The sequence below is a fragment of the Phymastichus coffea genome, unplaced genomic scaffold (genome assembly GCF_024137745.1).
Source record: "Phymastichus coffea isolate CEN01 unplaced genomic scaffold, Cenicafe_Pcof_1.1 PCOF00057, whole genome shotgun sequence".
Classification (NCBI taxonomy): Eukaryota; Metazoa; Arthropoda; class Insecta; order Hymenoptera; family Eulophidae; genus Phymastichus; species Phymastichus coffea.
Window position 1 is genome coordinate 582,680 of NW_026706868.1, and position 18,435 is coordinate 601,114.

The window sequence follows — 18,435 nt, forward strand, 5'->3', positions numbered from 1 at the left end:
GAAAATATGTGACTGGTAAAATTTTTTTGAGGTGTAAGGGCTGGGAAGATATTGTTTACTCCTGTTGAGTAAGGGTTTTTTTGATAAAAACTTTAGCCTTCAAAATAACAGGCACATTTGGCTGTGTTTTATATTATGTTCATTCGTAGTCTAAATGAAAATCTCAATTAATCATTGATGTCTTTAAAGTTGTATCACAGTGTAACTAGAGCTTACTTGTTTGAAATTTAAAAACTTTTTGATATCAGTTTATGATTTTCTTATGTATATTTATGGTTAATTCATTCGAATACGTCAGCTTTAAATATTCAGAGCAAATATTTTCTCCATTCCTTTAAAGTATTAGAATAGGTGGCGTTGTGGGAAATGAAATTTTTCTTTTACTTCTCTGTACTGTCTACATTCGAACCGTTTATAGAATTTATGTTTTCTTACTGATCGATTTTGGACAAATGATATTGAGGCGAGTAAGAAATTAATAAAAATTTACTAAAACTATCATTCATTTGGATACTTACGAGAGCAATTTTTCCTTAATCACTTATTGTATGTGATAACGCAGACTTGGTGCGACGATTTTACCGAAAATGGAGCAATCCCAAGCGACTTACGTGATTCATGGAGTCTCGCAGGTGCCTGCAACGATTCTTCTGGTAAGTAAGAGATTATAAAATATTTCAACCATTTATATTATTAGTAATATCTAGAGTGTCTCGCGCGCTCATCTTTTTTGTCTTTTTTCACATTTATTAAAATACACGATCAAAGCTCAAAATTTTTATTGTCGACATAAAACAATCGAAAATTCAATATGTATTAAATATTCCTTTGGTTTGATATTTGATATAGTCAACGTTATTATTTATTGATAAATAAATATTCAATTATATTAATACTCATGATTTAAAAATGTTATTAATAAAGTTTTAAGTTTTTATCATTCCAAGTTCTGTGTTGAAGAATTATCTTTTAAAAGTTTGAAAAACAGGATAAAAAATACATGTTCTAAAAACATTATACTTAGTTTTCTATGATCATATCCTTCACGATGTAAAGAACATACTTCGGTATAGACGTTCACGATTGTGATTAGTGCACTTTTTTTCTTTAAATTTCTAATACTTAACATAACTTAATAAACCAATAAAAAATAATCTATCGATTTATCTTTGTTATTGTTTACTTTGTTTATCTATACTTTTCTATAGAGCAAAGTTCAATTAATTTCTCTATTGAGGTATTAGTCGGTTTTTATGATTAAATCAATCAATTCATATTAAATTCATACCAACTATACCGATACACTTTACGAATATTTAATCATATACGAAAATCTGCATTAATCTTTCATGAGCATGCACGTCATATGTAAGCTATCACATTGCAATTGATCACGTGACTATCTTTAAGCAAATCAAATCACGAATAAACTGGTTTTCACTTTGTCAGGTTTATCTCTTTTTTTATAAGAAGAAGAGGATTTTGTTATAAAAGGAATAGGAAACAAAATACATGACTTACAGCTTTTTGTCTCATTCATTACAGTTTCAACGGGAATAAAAAACCTCAATAAACCGCTCGTAAATTATAAATGATTAATATCATTCGATTCCTATCCTGGCAGTGATTTATCGTTTCGTTCTTTAAACCGTAACAGAATGTGGGAATTATTTTGATTATTTTAACGTAAGAAAGTATTGTGGTTAATATTTTTACTGGAATGTAAATGTAAATAAATAAATTCGTTAGTGTTATCTGCCGACTATTATTTACAGTGGCAGATTAGGTCGTTCAAATATTTGCAAAACACGTAGACTTAATTAGCTAACTAAGGCTGATTACATTTTACAAGAGATTAGAATCAAGAGTATTATAAGATTTAAAGAGATTTAGGAACCGCAATTGAGCTTTTTATAGCTGATAGCTTGCTGAATTTGTTAATGGTGAACAGTTGCATGAAATCTGAAGTACTTGTCAGTAACATAGTGAACAATGCGTTTGTGACTATTGGGCTCAATGAAGTAGTAACCTTTGACGCGATCGCTATCAAGGCTCTCCTCTTGCGACTTGATATCACCAGTGTGATAGTCTTTGAATTGGTAGGTGAATTTGTATTTTGGCTGAGAATATTATTCTTCATGAAAATCTTGCTGAGCCAAGTGCGGTCACAAACAATAGGGTGGACAGGATGACGAACTGCGTAACACAATTTTATCGATTAGTTTTTGCGCGGATATTATAGGACAATGAGGGACACTGGTTTTCAAAGCTTTTCAACATTTTTTAAACTAACATTTGAATTTCTATAAATAACTTGATTGAATTGCGGACTTTTCTTTATTGCTACACGTTTTATTGTAAAGATGCAAAGCTTAATTTTCGCCTACTTAAAGTTTGTTAGAGACAATTTTACAAAATTTTTAGGTATATAATTTATTACAAAAAACTTGCTTTCAAAGACATTTTTATTATTTACGTAACTCGGGCTGATTTGTTCGATTGAATTGTCCCTTGATTGTTTGATGCAGTAACCGACGAATGTAGTTTTGAGCAGATCATAGAATTTATATGTATAAGCTGCAGGTCCCACGTTGCACAAACAGGTACTCATTCGACATTGCATTGCAAGTGCATCAAGAGCCCCAGTGCGACAGGTTCGCGTAACCTAAAAACTGTACCGGGTAGAGAAGAAGAAAGATCAAAACAGCAGAAGCGGATAAAACGGCTTTTGTACACGCGTGACCTGCAATACATTACGGACGGGCAGCCCGTTGATATGTATATATAATCAGTGTATTCGGATTTATTTTGTCAACAAAAATTCATTTTGTTGGCCAATAGTATTGGGTAATAGGAATTCACCGGCGAAATAATGAATGGACCGTTTATGAAAAAGATTATGTATTGAAATAATTGTTAAATTTCACTGATACTTTAAGTGTTGTATTAATTAAAAAAAAACGCTTCTATGTATCGTTCTTTTTTAGTGACTGAGTCTGAAATTTTTTTATAAATAAGACCACACCTGTGTGATCTAAAAATAATTGAAAGACATATAGCTTTCGCCATGCCACGGCGAATGTAAGTATATCAATTTGATGTACTTATAAGTATATAGCTACTGTTTAAATAGATTGTCCTAGATTTAATTTACTTCCATGTGTGTTATATACCTAACAATACATTTTATATAGTAGGATAACGTCACCTATTGCGGATTTCGCGAAGTATACTATAGTAACTTTTTTCAAGTTTATGCTTAAATGGAATTTGGTATAAGAAATATTAAATTTACGTTTTAATATGTTTTTTAATAATAGTTTTTAATTAATAATCAAATTGATCTCGTTAAAAATTTGTCTTTAAGATTTAAATCTCACAATCACTTATAGTCTCCATAATCTAGTACAACTTTATCTCGAAATATAAAGATACTGGCGACTAATTAAACTAATTAGAACGTGGAAATCATTTCTAGCTTTATCTGGCAAGTTCTCGTTCCGTTATACGAGGTCTGTCCGGAAAGTATCGGGCCTACGTTTATATCTTCACGCCATAGTGTTCGAGCGACCTCTACCGGACAGAAACGTCAACAGTAAAGCCTCACGAATCTATTGGTTACTTACTGACACCTGCCGGACGTATAGTTCATGCGCAGCGTGTCTTTGTTTACAGTGCCTTTTTCGCGTTCGTCAGATTTTGATATTGTCAAAAATGATTGAAAAACAAGATCAACGAATTTGCATCAAATTTTGCTTTCAACTCGGAAAAACGAGTTCGGAAACTATTGAAATGATGCAAAAGGCCTTCGGAAGCGAGTGTATGAGCAAAACATGAATAAAAGAGTGGTATAAACGGTTCAAGGATGGTCGCACTTCTGTCGATAGTGATTCTCGTTCCGGCCAACCTTCGAAGACAAAAACCGCAGATAATATTGAGCGGGTGCGACTTGTAATCGAACAAGATCGTTGTATGACTGTGCGAGAACTAGAAGAAGACCTTGGGATACCAAAAACTATCATTTCGGAAATTTTAACCGAAAATTTAGGAATGAAACGCGTGTGCACGAAAATATAAAGGTAGACCCGATACTTTCCGGACAGACCTCGTAATAACACCAAAAGTTTTTTGACTTGAATTGGCAAAAAATATAGAAAATATACAAAATCATAATTACTATCCATTGAATTTTATAAGAAAAACAAACTAAATTGAATATTTGAAATATAAAGATAACGACATGACATTGATATAAATATGTCGCCTGTTAAAATATGAATTAAACAAATGAAAATAATGTTATATACTGATAGAATTCCATTAAGTTGTTGTCGATTTTTCTTTTTTACGTAATAATTTCCGAAAATTCATTATTATTTCAAAATGATATCAGTTTACCATTGGCTTTTTATTGGGTTTCTCATTAATTCACAAATTTTCAGATATTCAGATATTTCACTTGATAATTTTGATGTTTGTGTTGGCGTAACATTAACATTGAAGTATTGATATTTTTTTATTGCAGGAAAATGCTGATGTATCCAAGACAGCAAGGCACGTGACGGAGTCCTGGATAGAAGCTACTATCACTCACTGCAAAGTTCAGAATCCAGTGGAACATGCGGTTACTTTGACGGGAGTTTATTGTTCCTGTCCATGCTCACACACCGGTAGAGCAAACTCATGACTGTTGATCGTTCACTATAAAAATGTCACCGTTGGTAATTCGTAATTACTTTTTCATGATTAAAATTACATAAATCAATTTTTGTTTGCATAGCTATATGCACAGAATGTACTTTCAAGGAATAAAAAAGCTAATTTGATTTTCATTATGAGCGTATTTTAATGGAAAGAGTAGTAAAATAGACGAAATAAACACGATGAGACTTGTATGAATTCTCTAAGCAACAATCGGACGCGCTTATGAAATCAATCTTCATAGTATTGAGAAGAAATCCTACAGCTTGAAAAAACTTTCCTCTCGATAAAATTGAGTCTTGCAGCATCGAAGATGGATTTGCGTTACAGCATCCCCAAGGTCACCACCTTTCAAAGGCTTCAAAGATTTACCTCTGGTGTAGATATATATCTCTCTCACTCTCTTGCGCTACATTATTTCTGTGGTCTTTTTCTTTCGTCGTCTTCCTCTTTAAACAAGATTTATCTCGTGCTAAAACGTCGAGGTTACGCTTGGTGGAAAGTGCAACTGAATTGATGTACACTCCAACTTTATTCAATTATCGCTTTACTAATATTAAAATATGATCATCCTTGGATGAATAGACGAAACTTTCAGCAGAGAAATGAAATGCATTTAATTTATTTGATAAAACTAATTGGTTGTAACTTTTACCTCTTATTGGGTCAAATTTTATTTTAAACAAATAAAGGCAGTCTTATTATACTATTAATTTTATTTTAGAATATTATGATGCTATAAGGATTTAATAATAACAACAAAATTTATCGACGTTCTGTATTTTTTATAGTACAATGAATGTTACAGGATAATACTACAAAATGAATAATAATATTATAATTATTTTACATTCAGAAAATATATGCTAATACCAAACATTAAATATTTTCGTTAAAATTTTTTCGACACTCCGTGCGCAAAGTACGTCTTTCCTGCACGCTTAGCGAAAAGCGAGCGTTAAACATTGTACTTTCCACAAATCGTATCGAAAAAAACGTTACAACACATGTACGGGAAATAGTTTCCCGTTTCTTGTGCCTTTCCACTCTCGCTTCGCTCGGGCGTAAACGCTAAATCAAGAATCTACGACAAGAATCTTCTTTACTGCACTTGCATCGTAATGTACTGTTCAGTACTTTTACTTTTCATACTATTTGAAATTGAAGCGAATGTGGAAAAAATATTTGAAGTATCTTTTTCATTATTATTATTCCAGTATTAAACTATATTTCATCTTTTACAAGCTTTATATTTAAAAATTGGAAGTTATCAACTAAAAAAACATCCTAAATCTGCCATATACCATATTAACATTTTGCAAGAAAAATATATTCTCTCGAACATTTACATTTTTTTACGAGTACTTCATACTTGTTGATTAATTCAAGCTATATTTGTCCAAAGCTACAGAATATCAAGCATGAATGAATTATCTATTACTTATGCGTACGAATATTAATCATTTTGAAGTAGCTTATTGACATTTATATTGACTAGTTACATATTTTTAAGTTACTTAATTGTCTATCGATTAATATTCAATCTTAATATTCAATCTCTTCTCCGAAAATCAATCTCTTTCTAATTGAAAATACTACTACTAGACATCTAACGCAGTATTAAAGAAAAATCTAGTGTTTTCAATTTATTTTATTCGGAACCTCTGAAAATATAGCTCTGTCGCGTAATTTCAACAAAACTTGGATATAAATAATGTAAATATTAACAATTATATAATGATAACGGTTTCATCCTGTATAATGTATAACACTTTAATCGAAACAAATATCCCGATAATTCATGCGGAAAGACGACTACGGTAATCAAAGGTAAAACGTGCATAGTCAACTTATAGTGATGATTGTTGTTGGTAGTAAAAAAGTAAGATACAAGTAAGAAAAAAAAAACTACTTGGGTAACATCGAATGACAAGGACGTGGGTCCATCAAAGAATAAGCAAACGTGCTTGTGCCAACCGCCTATGTCGACACCCTCGGGTCGTTTCATTTATTTCTTTTGACTTTTCTCATTTACTTTTTTTTGCCAAAGCATGAAACAGCGTTGAAGGCACATTGCCTCCAATAGTTGCGCTTACGCTGCAAATCATCGACATCAGCTTGAGTGCGAAGTCTTTTGACAAACCTCCTTCCAACGAGATAGTTCAGCAAATCCCTTTCGACTTGCGCTTGTTCGTCGTCGCCTATCATCTGGAACGCGAACAAAAAAAAATTAACTTTGCCTGTTTTCTTTTCTTATTTATACTACTGCAACACTTTCACACACTTTGAATTCGGTGTTCGGTAATTATGGATTCTTAACATTTTACGAGTTAGACGTACGTTTTATTTCTCTGGTAAACAAGCTTTCTGTACTTCCGTTTGAAGTTTCATAATCAACGAGAATAAAATATCTTAATGATAAAGTGGTTGGAATATTTTTTGTGATCTTTTTCATGTTTCCCATGATTCCGTAACAAAGGTTTATTCATACACTTTTCAATATTTGAAGCAGTATAAATAAATTAGAATATTGAGAAGGTGGGTGTAATATATACAATTAATATGGCTACTTTCAGTAAAATTATATCGTATTTCCACCCGATTCATCGATTCAGTTCAAGAGCAAACAAAATTTAAATTATTAGTTTTTATGTTCGATTTATTGGATGGAGAAGTAACAATACAAAGCAATAAGGGTTAATGGAATATCCAATTTTACTACGAATATTGATATAGAATATTAATTTAACATGTAAAGGTCGCAATTTATAAATATACAACGAACGTTATACGATAGAATGTGCTACTATATAATTAGATATGAAGTATCGCTCACGAATAATAACGTGTTTAAACTAGGATTGCATAATTTTATTTTTAAGAAATGTCCAAGAAAGGCAGTAATATATCAAAATGATACTTTGAAGTACAAAATATTGAGGAAATTTAATTTGAAAAATTGAAGTATTTGTGACAGTTACCAAAGAAAAATTCACATTTTTTCATCTAGAAGAGTAAAAGAAATTTTTTCGTTTCATATAGAAACTTTATTAAAAGAAAAAACACACTCTGCGTACAACGACAAAAGTCAGATTAAAATAAACTAGATTAGTACTAGGTCAGCTTGATTTTCCACGGCATCTAGCCATGCAATAATTCCGTTACGATTATTTTCGTTTCTGCATTCAAGTTTTTTACTTTTCCCCAATTCGGAATGAACCACAATAAAATCCAGGCCAACTTTTATTAATGAAATAACTGTTATCCAAAAAATACACCAAGCTACCGGTATACACATATGACCTCTAACTGGATTTTTTTCTTTATATCCCGGGAGACTAGAACGTCTTTCCGTCTTCCTGTCGTTCCTGTGAATGCTATGCCATTATTTCCCTTCCTGCAATCATCCTCTCTATATGGAAAAATTAAATTTATCTCACCTTTAAAAAAAGAGCCAGCATATAAACATCCCGGGTATGATTTCTATTGAATTTGGGAGTTGAATGAGTGATATACAAGCATTGTTCGATGCTGTTGACGCTCGTTTCGTTATTTTCAGAAATTTATTTAACAGACTGATTTTATAAATCGACGGACTTTCAATAAAATATTTTGACGCCAGATTCTCATCGGTGATTACGTTCAGAGAGTAAGCTGTATATTTATATTTGCATAGTTTGACGGTTTCGTGGTTTTTCTGACTATCCAGTGGTGTAAAAAAGCTATGAAATAAAGTTTTGTCATACAGTTTGAGAGTTCTTAAAGAGTTTACTTTACGATGACGTAATAAGTAGTCAAAAACGTTTGACCTTTTCATATATCGATATATTAAGACATACGTTGATAGATGAACGTAAACTTTTTCTTATACTTGTATACGTATGTTCAACAACTGTAATTTATTACTAAATCAACAATACATTTAACAGAAATAAAACAACTAAAAAGTTGAGCGTTATTTGAAAAGCGGAAAGTAAGTCACGTCCGAAAGTTTAATATCAACGGTCTCGTCGCGTAACGCATCATCATTCGACACGTTCTCTTTTTTTGTTTTATCGGAGTTTTATGGTAATAGGAAAGGACAAAACCACTTTGTTCAAAAGTATACGTAGACATCGTAAACGTCACTATCACAATAAATTATTATGAAAACGTACTCGTAATAGCAATGTCCATGTCAATCACAAATTCATGTTGATATTTTAGTGAATGTGAAGCTTATGCTGGTATTACATGAACATGAAGTCAGCCGTAGAAACGCATGTATTGTAGTTAAATGAAAGATTCGACAATTCAAAATGTTCTGGATATACCTATATTACTAAAGGAGAATCGATGTGTCGAATAGATATCGGCAGATGAAAGTCACAACCTATCGAGAGAACTTTGTCTATATGTTAATGTCACATTTCGGACTATGTATATTATAATCAAAATATAATCATTGTAAAAAATAGTTGCAAGACATAATAGTTTTCAATTGAATTCGATCCAATACATAGAACTCTGCTTTCTAATTGTGTATCGCTTACCATTGCACTTAACTCAAATTTAATTAAACTTGAGATTTACTTTCTAAAACTAGATACTCGTTTTATATTTTACAACAACTAAATAAAAATAATAAAAAATTAGACAACAATTTCTTTACGAAACGAATCTAGGTTTTTATTGCTAACAGAAGCTTGCGAAATAAAAACAAAGTGTCGTCCCCCATTGCCTGAAAAATATTTTGTACATCCAGTTTTGTAAGAACAAATTATGATGAGTTATCTGAGTTTTTCGATATATTCGCGTTTAAAGCAATAAACAAATTCATATGAACACTTGTATAAAGAGAAGATAGGAAAAATATGAAAGTCATTATTCTTCAAAAAATCTATTTGTAATAAAAAAGGATGATAATTGTCGGGCAAAGAAACAGTTAAAAATTAAAAATACTAAAGTTATAAAATGGCAAGTATGATATGAGAAAACTGCATCATGAAGCGTGTGATAAAAATCAAGATATAAAAGTTTCAGGTGTTTTTAATGTACGTTATTAACTTACGTTAAGCTGATTCATAAGCCCCTCCTTATCACCAACTTCTCCGGTCGGAAGTGTGGTGGACCAGTCAACGAGTACTATAAGCGCCACTGCTGTGCAGACGACGATCCTTAATGACATCATTTTGCTTGGCTGAAAACAAATAAACATTCTTATATGCAATCTCCTTCATCCAAGAGTATATCTTGAAGTTAATCCGCCGACTTATTTTACGGAGTATTTTTAACGAAAGAAATTGAACGACATTTCATTTAAATGAAAAAATCATAATAAAATGGGAAAATTCTAGGTATGACTTGCGTGACCGTATTGCAATGTAGGCAGTTATAGTTATAACGTAGTTACAGATGTGTATTTTCGAAGCTTGCTTGCGGTGTATACTAATTTAACTTCATTAATTATCGCGTTCCGATTGCAGATGATTTCTGAAATGAGATCGGAAGTTCAGTGAAATTGACAGGTAATTGCTCTAAAATTTCCACAGCGAAACGGGTTTAAACATCTTGCATGAGGAAGTTAAGTTTTTTTCCAAGTTTCATCATTTTTTCAGTTGTAAAACTGATGAAATTGAATGAAGATCATATTTGGCTCATTTCAAAAAAGTTTCATCGACTTATAAGGAGCTTTCGCGCTATGGGAAAATTAGACTTTGTTGTCAGAAGAAGAAAATGTACAAATTATATTCCTCCCTTCACTAATGTTATCTCTATACCCTACTGTATCGAAAAAAATACCGAATCCTCTGACGTATTCATTTAGTTATATAATAATGTTTATTGTTCCTCTTTCTTAAATAATTAAATTTATTATCTTTTAGCACAAAGATGATCTTGTAGTTACTCGGTACATCGAAGGAATAATTCACTTTTGATTGATTATGGTGCAAAGACTTTACGTTTCATATAGCATGTATGACGTCACTTTGCGTTAGATACTATCATCGCGATATTTTCAATCATAATAGTAATAAAGCTGTATTGTAATCGTAGAGGGAATATTATGTCATTGATAGTAATAAAAGTGATGAGCACTTTCAACCTTCACTTTCGCTTCATTTATTATTATTAATCTAACTATTCAAACATGTAAAGCTCAAAAAATAACAGCTGGCGCTTTATCTTATTTTCCCTATCAAGAAAGATATGACGGTTTGCGCACGTGACCATACAGACGCGTATGAAAGAGGTTCAGAAAGGACCCTCACTGTCTACGAGTGTGGTATGTGAGTAAAGCGTAAATCGAAGCACGGTGACGCGACTGAACGTCTAATTTTTTAATTACTCTATCTTTCATTTGTTAGGATAAAGATTTTTCGTTGAACGGATTAATGTAATGCAAATTTATTCAAAAAGTTATTCATGGATGTTTTTTTGGGAAATATTTATTCTTCATTTTTAGTCTACTCGAAAATTTATCTTGAAATTAGATTTTGAGTTTCAATGTAGTTAACCAAAAGCAATCAAAAGAACAATATCTTAATAGTTTTAGCGTTCAGTCACGTATATTAAAGTGCGAGAAACTTGAATAAAATAATAATGTTGTTTTAAATATTAAACGTGTGAAATATTTGTGGTTTATACATTTTGATCGTGAAATCAGGTAACCTGTTATTAACCTGAACATGGTTATTGCCAATCCCTTGTATGCATCGCCAAGAGTTGATATCAGTTTGCGTGTTACGAGCGAATAAAACTCAAAGGCGTCGCTTTTATGATACATACAAAAACCGGACGTTTATGAGCCGCTAAGTAAAAACAAGCCAACCTAAAAGATTTTAGATGTTTCGATCAAATGTGTTTCTTGTTTTTGCTCTGAAACGTTTCGTATTTCGGTAACGAATATATCTTAATTGATATTGTCCTTCCGTTATATAGTAAAAATGATGTCGATAATCTTGTTATCATGTTCATTACTTTATACAAGAAAAGAAATGTTAACGAGCCTGTTTTTTTCGTAACAAGGTAACAGAAATAAGAATAAAAGAAACATAATCAAGTTCATTCTGAATTTACAATCTCAAAATGAGATTCAATAGTTTTTTATAATATAATAAATATTAATAGTCAATGTGATATATGCCTGATAAATGTTTCTCAATTCTACACGACTTACGAGTTTCTGTATCACACTGGGATTTACAAGAAAATGTTTGCTAAAATGAAAGTCTATTATTTTAATATGAGAATAAAAAATAAAAATATATTTACGCAACGGTCAAGTTCTGAATGAAAAATGAATAACTACTTAAGTGTAGTTAATAGTTGAATGGCATAAATCACTTATCAATTAATGTCCTCAAAGAAGTCTGCATGTCATTCTGTTTCTATCACGATGGTATCTGAGTTAATTTAAGAATTTATATCGTAAATAAAACACTTAAAGGAGTGTCCTCCTATAAGTTTCTTGGGATAATGATTGATTCTAGATTCAAATGGGAACATTGCTTCGAAAATATATTACGAAGAAAACTAAATATATTGTTTATGTAATGTCGAAATTAGAAAAATATGGATTTTAAGGCACTATCGACAATGTAAAATGTGCTATTTCAGAGTGTGGCCATTATTGCTTGAGGCGGACCTTATGGTAATGAATTATGTGGTATTAAAAAAATATAGAATAAACTAATTAAAATTCTACTTAAAAAGTCACAGAATTTCCATTTTCTACTATCCATTAAAGAGCATTTTTTTACTGGAAGTCGTAATGGAAAATTTAAACAACTTAGCTGTTGAATATAGTGTTTATACAAAAATAACAATGAATGATCTAAAAATTCCAGTTAAGAAAAAGAAAAAACAAATTGTTAAAAGCTGGATAATGAACAATACAAATAATCTACTAGAAATAAATGTATTGAACACGGCAGAGCTACAAAAATTGACATAAATTTAGATATTCTTATTTTTTAATCTTATTTGTTTTATTTAGGCTTTTTTTACAAGACTTTACTATGTAGTTGTAGCAAAGTTGGTTAATAATAAAAAAAAGTAGAAAGTATATTATGTGTAAATAAATAACTACCAGTAGCAATAGTGACACAAAAGTCATTCAATCTTAATCAATTCACTCGGTAATAAGTATGAAAATTAATTTTGTAAGAATTACTTGCACCATTTGGTTAATGATTAATTCTTATCTTAAAAAATTATCAAAGTATCTTAAGAAAGAATATTTAATGGGAAAAATGAAAACTTTAGTAAACTTAGCTAGCACTTTTCCTGGCACACTAAAATTATACTTATAGTGACAAAAGCTGCTTTATAATAGCACAAAATTCTATTATAGTTGGAAAATATAATAGAGCTAATATAACCGTAGTTTGTCGCTAAAGAATTGATAGTTATTTTGCTTTTATAGTAAAATTTGGCAGATATTCTTTGATATCATAATGAATAAATTCATTTTCTATGTTTTAAAATAACGTCACTGATTACAACTGAATTTAAATTTTAATGATCGTTCGTCCTATGTTATTAAAGCTTAAATTAAAAGTTTTTCAACAAATATTATAAATAACGTAGCATGATAATTTTATACATGTAGAAATTTATATGTAAACGTACAACGCTTATATACTCACGTGATTGTAGGAAAAAATTCAATCAATTCCAACTAAATACGACTGTAAACAGATTGAGAAAAATTTTACAGAAAACTAGTACAGCAATTGGTTATAAGCAGACGGTTGTTAGTATAACGTGGCTCGAGTCTAGCTGATAGTTGGTAGTTTGGTGCTTCTGCACGGAGTCTGACTGAGCTTGCAAGCACGCGACCACTTTATATCCCCCAGAGCGCGCAACGTCATTGCAGCTGTAGTGGTGGCAACCGATGCTCGAAAAGGGGGCGCCGCGCACACACATACACATACACATACACTTACGCACACGTTGACAGGGGCTAAAAGCTTATACAGGTGACCTTTCTTTTACTTAACTTTCATCGTTGTATTATGTACATTATTAAACCTTTGTCCCTTGCACATTTCATTGATTTCTTTTTTTTTCGCTCCTAAATTTAAAAGGAACATACGCATGTCGGCATCTTGCCAATGCTTTCTGTGTCCAATACTTTTCATCTTACTTGTCTTTCGTTTTTTTTTAAACGCGTCACACGATACGTGATACATGTTTATTGAATTTTGTTGCTTACCAAATATTTTAGAAATATTACTAATTTACTGTCGGAAATATATTTCTCTTGTTATTCCAAAATTTAAAATCCGAATAAACACTCGAAAATATGTATTCATACGTCAAATGTGACATATCGATCGAGGTATTCAAGTAGACTTTTTTAAGGCGTACACGTATTGAAATAAGTAGAAGATTATGCCGTGTATGGAAGACACAAATGACAAGCTATAACATGATTACATGCGAGTCTATCGTTCACGTGTGAATTTATACACGTGGAACCGAAAATTAACAGACGGAGGACGCCTAAGGGGAATAATTCGGAAATCGAAGTGAGCGCTCGTATTCAAGTGCGTATTCGTGCTTTTTCCTCTTCGTAACGACATCGGAAGCTCTAACGATTGCAGGATGATTCGGAATTGACTGTGGAAACAAACACATTTTAATTATCTCTATTACAGGGGTAAAAATGATATTGCCAAGTTGATGTCATAATATTTGACTTTCCGTTATCACTGTCAAAAGCGCCTAAATTTTGGAATATTTATGATACTTAACAGACTTATTTTAGAGCACCATTTAAGTGCATAATAAAATTACATTGCTTACATGTTATTTACGAAGTATATTATAGCTAGTTACACCGACAGATTTGTTTACTTTTCGAAGGAATAAAGTTTTGTTAGCTATATTATTTTCCAATGTATCATGAACGCTACATTCGTATAGCTATGAATATTGTCTCATCTAAAAGGAAAACGTGTTAATGATGTCTTCTTATTTTTTCTTTATCGATATTTTTTTCTTTATCTTCATTGTTATGAAAATCTAATAAATTTATTGTGTTCTTGATGTGAGCAACCACATTTTCATTCTGCGTAGATGACGTCAATTCCAACATCTGAGTGAAATCATAGTTTCATCTTCATTGTAAATGGCTATCAAAGAAAGCAATATACTCTGTACGTGAAAGCTTGCTCGCGTATACTTACAATCAAAAAGCTCATCTGACCGTCGACGACTGCTATCTGCACTCTTCTCACTGAGCAAGATTCACGAGGCTTATTACGTATTATTGACTGTCTCTATGGTGGTAGTAGTACTCAAACATGACTAGGATCGAGTATCCCCTTTGTGGAGTATGAAGTTTGCCCTTCGTTGCGTAGCGCAAGTCGCGCTTGTACTCTTAATCACTCGAGTATAAGATAAGCTTTTTTCTCTCATTTCGTTGGCGTACATGCGATCGCTAGCCGTGTTAATTCTTCATAAGTTTTTGTCACTTTTGCACTGCGAATCATGAAAGCGGTGTAATGTTGATAACACATTTCAATCTTGCCGACAATAGACGGAAAAGCTTTGACTTGAGAAAATAAAGCGATAATCGGGTTCAATGATATTTCAGCGAAAATTTAATCAAGCTGTACATGGCTGAGTTGAGTTTACAGCCGGCGCCACACACGTAGCTTATCGATAACGAGATGTGGGTCTTAAATCAAGTGCACATACGTGTTACCTCTAGCTCGCTTTTCTTCCGTCGGATATACGCTCTATTGCGAGCTTGCAACATCCTGCGTTGAGTGGACGTCCTCATACAACTAACATACTCAATTTATATCTCTCTCGCATGGAAATGCAGAGTATATGTATGATCCTACCGCTTTATAGAGTTTGTAAGTATCACGCGAAAATAAAGCCTTGTACATCCAGTTCAGCTTCAGCATTATAGCTACTACCAAAGAAAGTATTCTGGTATCGTGTTTCCATTACAAACTTTATTACGATTAGTTCAATGGTCAACGGATTATCCTTAAGAATATCACATTTTAGTTTATGTGAGTTAAATATGATGAAATCTGTGTACTGAAAGGGACTTTGAAAGCTTCATGAATTAAAGAGTAGCAACTGCGATATAGTCGGATATCTCGTAAAGTAGTGCAGTTTTTTTTATCAAAGTAATCTAATCCTTTAAGAGCGAATGAAGAAAAAGTTTGTATTAACTAGGTTGTCATCCATAGATGCATTAAAGGAGCTAATTCTCTTGCCATTATGGTTTTCAACGCTTAAATTACACGGCTTATAGCCTTCGTAAAACATGTGGTGACAAAGCACCATATAAACTTTCAATCCTTTTTAAGCTAACTTCATCGATCAAGCTCTGTAGCTAAATATTTCACCTTTCACTATGTACATTGTACTAAAACTATAAGTGCTAATTGTACAATCTATGTAATTATTACACGCGCAATAAAAAGATTTCGTTCAATATTCGTTCCATCTCGAAAACTATATAACACAATCCGTACGTGTAATTAGTTTACATCTAAGCAGCATTTATTATGCGAAAAAAGTTATCAGTACCAGAACTATATATTCTACAATGTAAATAAGTAAGGATCTATATAAAGAATGAAACATTTAATATTCTTGTCCCTTCTTTTATCTTGTCTGGTAGCAGCTATCGCCCGGTGAGATTCCTCAACTGAGATCTTGCTCGATACATTAGTAAATCTTCTATCTCTATATTCTTCTTTCTTTTATCATTCGACTATCAACATTATATTTTTTAAATACACGAAGCTCGTAACAACGTTTTTTTCAGATAAGCAATATCTCACGTTAATGCTATATAATTTTTTAATACAATATTTTATTATCAAAAATTAGATTATTAATTTTACCCCACTCAATGTGCCGATCGACATTAACTTCTTTCTGTGAATTTATGTTTGTTGGATTTTTTCAATAACTTTTTCCTCACTCGATAACTTGATCCATGATTGGGTTATGAATCTATGTGAAGTTTTTATATTTTCCTACACTTATTTTTATTACAATTCACTTGTCGTCTAAAGAGCTGCTTCTTCACAATTTTAATATTCAGCACGGATTTCCATAAAAATTCAAACTTGTGTCGAGAAAAACTTACGCGTGCTTGAGTCGTCGAATCGCCGATATGCTCTGTTGAAGCATTTGAAGTTTGAGGTATGGGATGAATAGTATAAATTCTTTTATATTTCAATGTAACTAAAAAAGATTGTAAACACAGTAGAATCGATAACTGAAAATACTAACATTTTTTTTAAGAATACGCTATTTTTTATCGTGTACACACAGTGCACTTTGACGTATATTTTTACGGACAAATTTTTTTTTAAGGGAGATACTTATAAAATCCTTATATACATTTTAGAACTTGCACTAAAAATAAAATATAGAACGAAATGAGTAATAAGTGCAACGTAAGAATACACAATGTGTAATGTATAATATCACGAATATGAGTTGACGAGATTAAAGACGAAGATACGCAAGTATCTGGTGACACTCCTAGAGGTTATTAGGGATAGATGGGTGCAATTAAATTACTTAAATGAGCATTTATAACTTAAATAAATAGGCAAAAGGATATATGTATTTCGATTCAGTATAGTTGTTTCTTCGTAATCAATTGTAAAATGATGTGTAAAGAAATTATTGCTTTATTTACGCAAAACGTAATGGTCTTTAGATATTTTAAATGTAATATTATTGCATAAGACAAAACAAATGAATAAAAAACAAAGAATGAATAAACTGAACAAGTTAATTTCATATACAATTACAAATTTAATAATTCATTTATGAAAATCATTAAATAGATTATTAAATTTCTAATAAACATTGAATTTTCATTCAATCGATTTGGCACGACATTATCAAATAATGGTAGAACATTTAAGCTTGGATTCAAACCCCGCTGAGGTAGGACTTGCGTAATAAAGCTTACCCGGAAAGTAAACTCGATCGGTATTTTTCATGGTAAGTTTTCAGTATCAAAGCTTTCAAGCTTACAAATTTATCGACGAAGGTAAAATTTTTTAGAAGTATTTTGCTAATAATTGGAGATAGAGTTTCCTCGATATTTTTCTTGTAAAATTGTTTAATTTTTTTGAGAGTATAATGTTTTACATAGTGTAAGTTGTATGGTTTTAATATATTAAGAGTCATGAGATGAATTTATGCAAGTACGTAGGACTTCGAGTATTACTCACACAATCTTTAGGAAACATTCGTTCTTCCAGCGAATGATAAATAATACGCGCACGTCGATATTCTAACAATAAATGGTGCAAGATTTTCAAATTATTCATTGTTTAAAGCCATAGAAATCTAGATGCTACTGACATTTTCGAAGCTACTGAACGGTAATGCAGCGCAACATGAAATTTTTGAAATTTTGTTGGGAATACCACGAAGTTTGAAGGTATAAGTGATCCGGACGGAGGAAAGAAAAAGAAAAATATAGTAAAGGACGTAGTTTTTTAATGATATCTCTCACAACGACTTTTCAACGGTGCGATTTATTTTTCTTGGCGAACAATCTTCACCGGCGCAGTAGGTGGCTAAGTGCTACTAGCGTAAGCCTTTAGCAGCTTGGTCGTTTTCAACTTTCCATTAACTCGAGATAAAGTATGTGTGTATACACACACATACACACACATGTTTCGCGAAAGAGAAGGTGAAGGAAAGAGAGAAAGGAAAAAGAGAGAGAGAGAGAGAGAGAGACAGGGA

General features: G+C 31.8%; 2 protein-coding genes across 4 annotated transcripts in view; one reads left to right on the top strand and one right to left on the bottom strand.

The window, feature by feature from the left end:
• Positions 1-4,811, top strand: part of LOC131666186 (DNA ligase 3) — a 31,686-nt gene extending 26,875 nt beyond the window's left edge. For all 3 annotated transcript variants that reach the window (XM_058938613.1, XM_058938614.1, XM_058938615.1), the window contains 2 exons: positions 563-653; positions 4,526-4,811. In XM_058938613.1, coding sequence (XP_058794596.1) covers positions 563-653; positions 4,526-4,687 — 253 coding nt within the window. In that variant the 3' untranslated portion in view covers positions 4,688-4,811. The remainder of the gene's footprint in view (positions 1-562; positions 654-4,525) is intronic.
• Positions 4,812-5,476: 665 nt separating this feature from the next.
• Positions 5,477-13,487, bottom strand: LOC131666195 (prohormone-1-like). Its single transcript, XM_058938630.1, has 3 exons — positions 13,332-13,487; positions 9,752-9,880; positions 5,477-6,909 (listed from the first exon to the last, which is right to left on the bottom strand). Exons 2-3 carry the CDS (start codon positions 9,869-9,871, stop codon positions 6,733-6,735), a joined length of 297 nt encoding a protein of 98 aa, XP_058794613.1. The 5' UTR covers positions 9,872-9,880; positions 13,332-13,487; the 3' UTR covers positions 5,477-6,732.
• Positions 13,488-18,435: the final 4,948 nt, after the last annotated feature.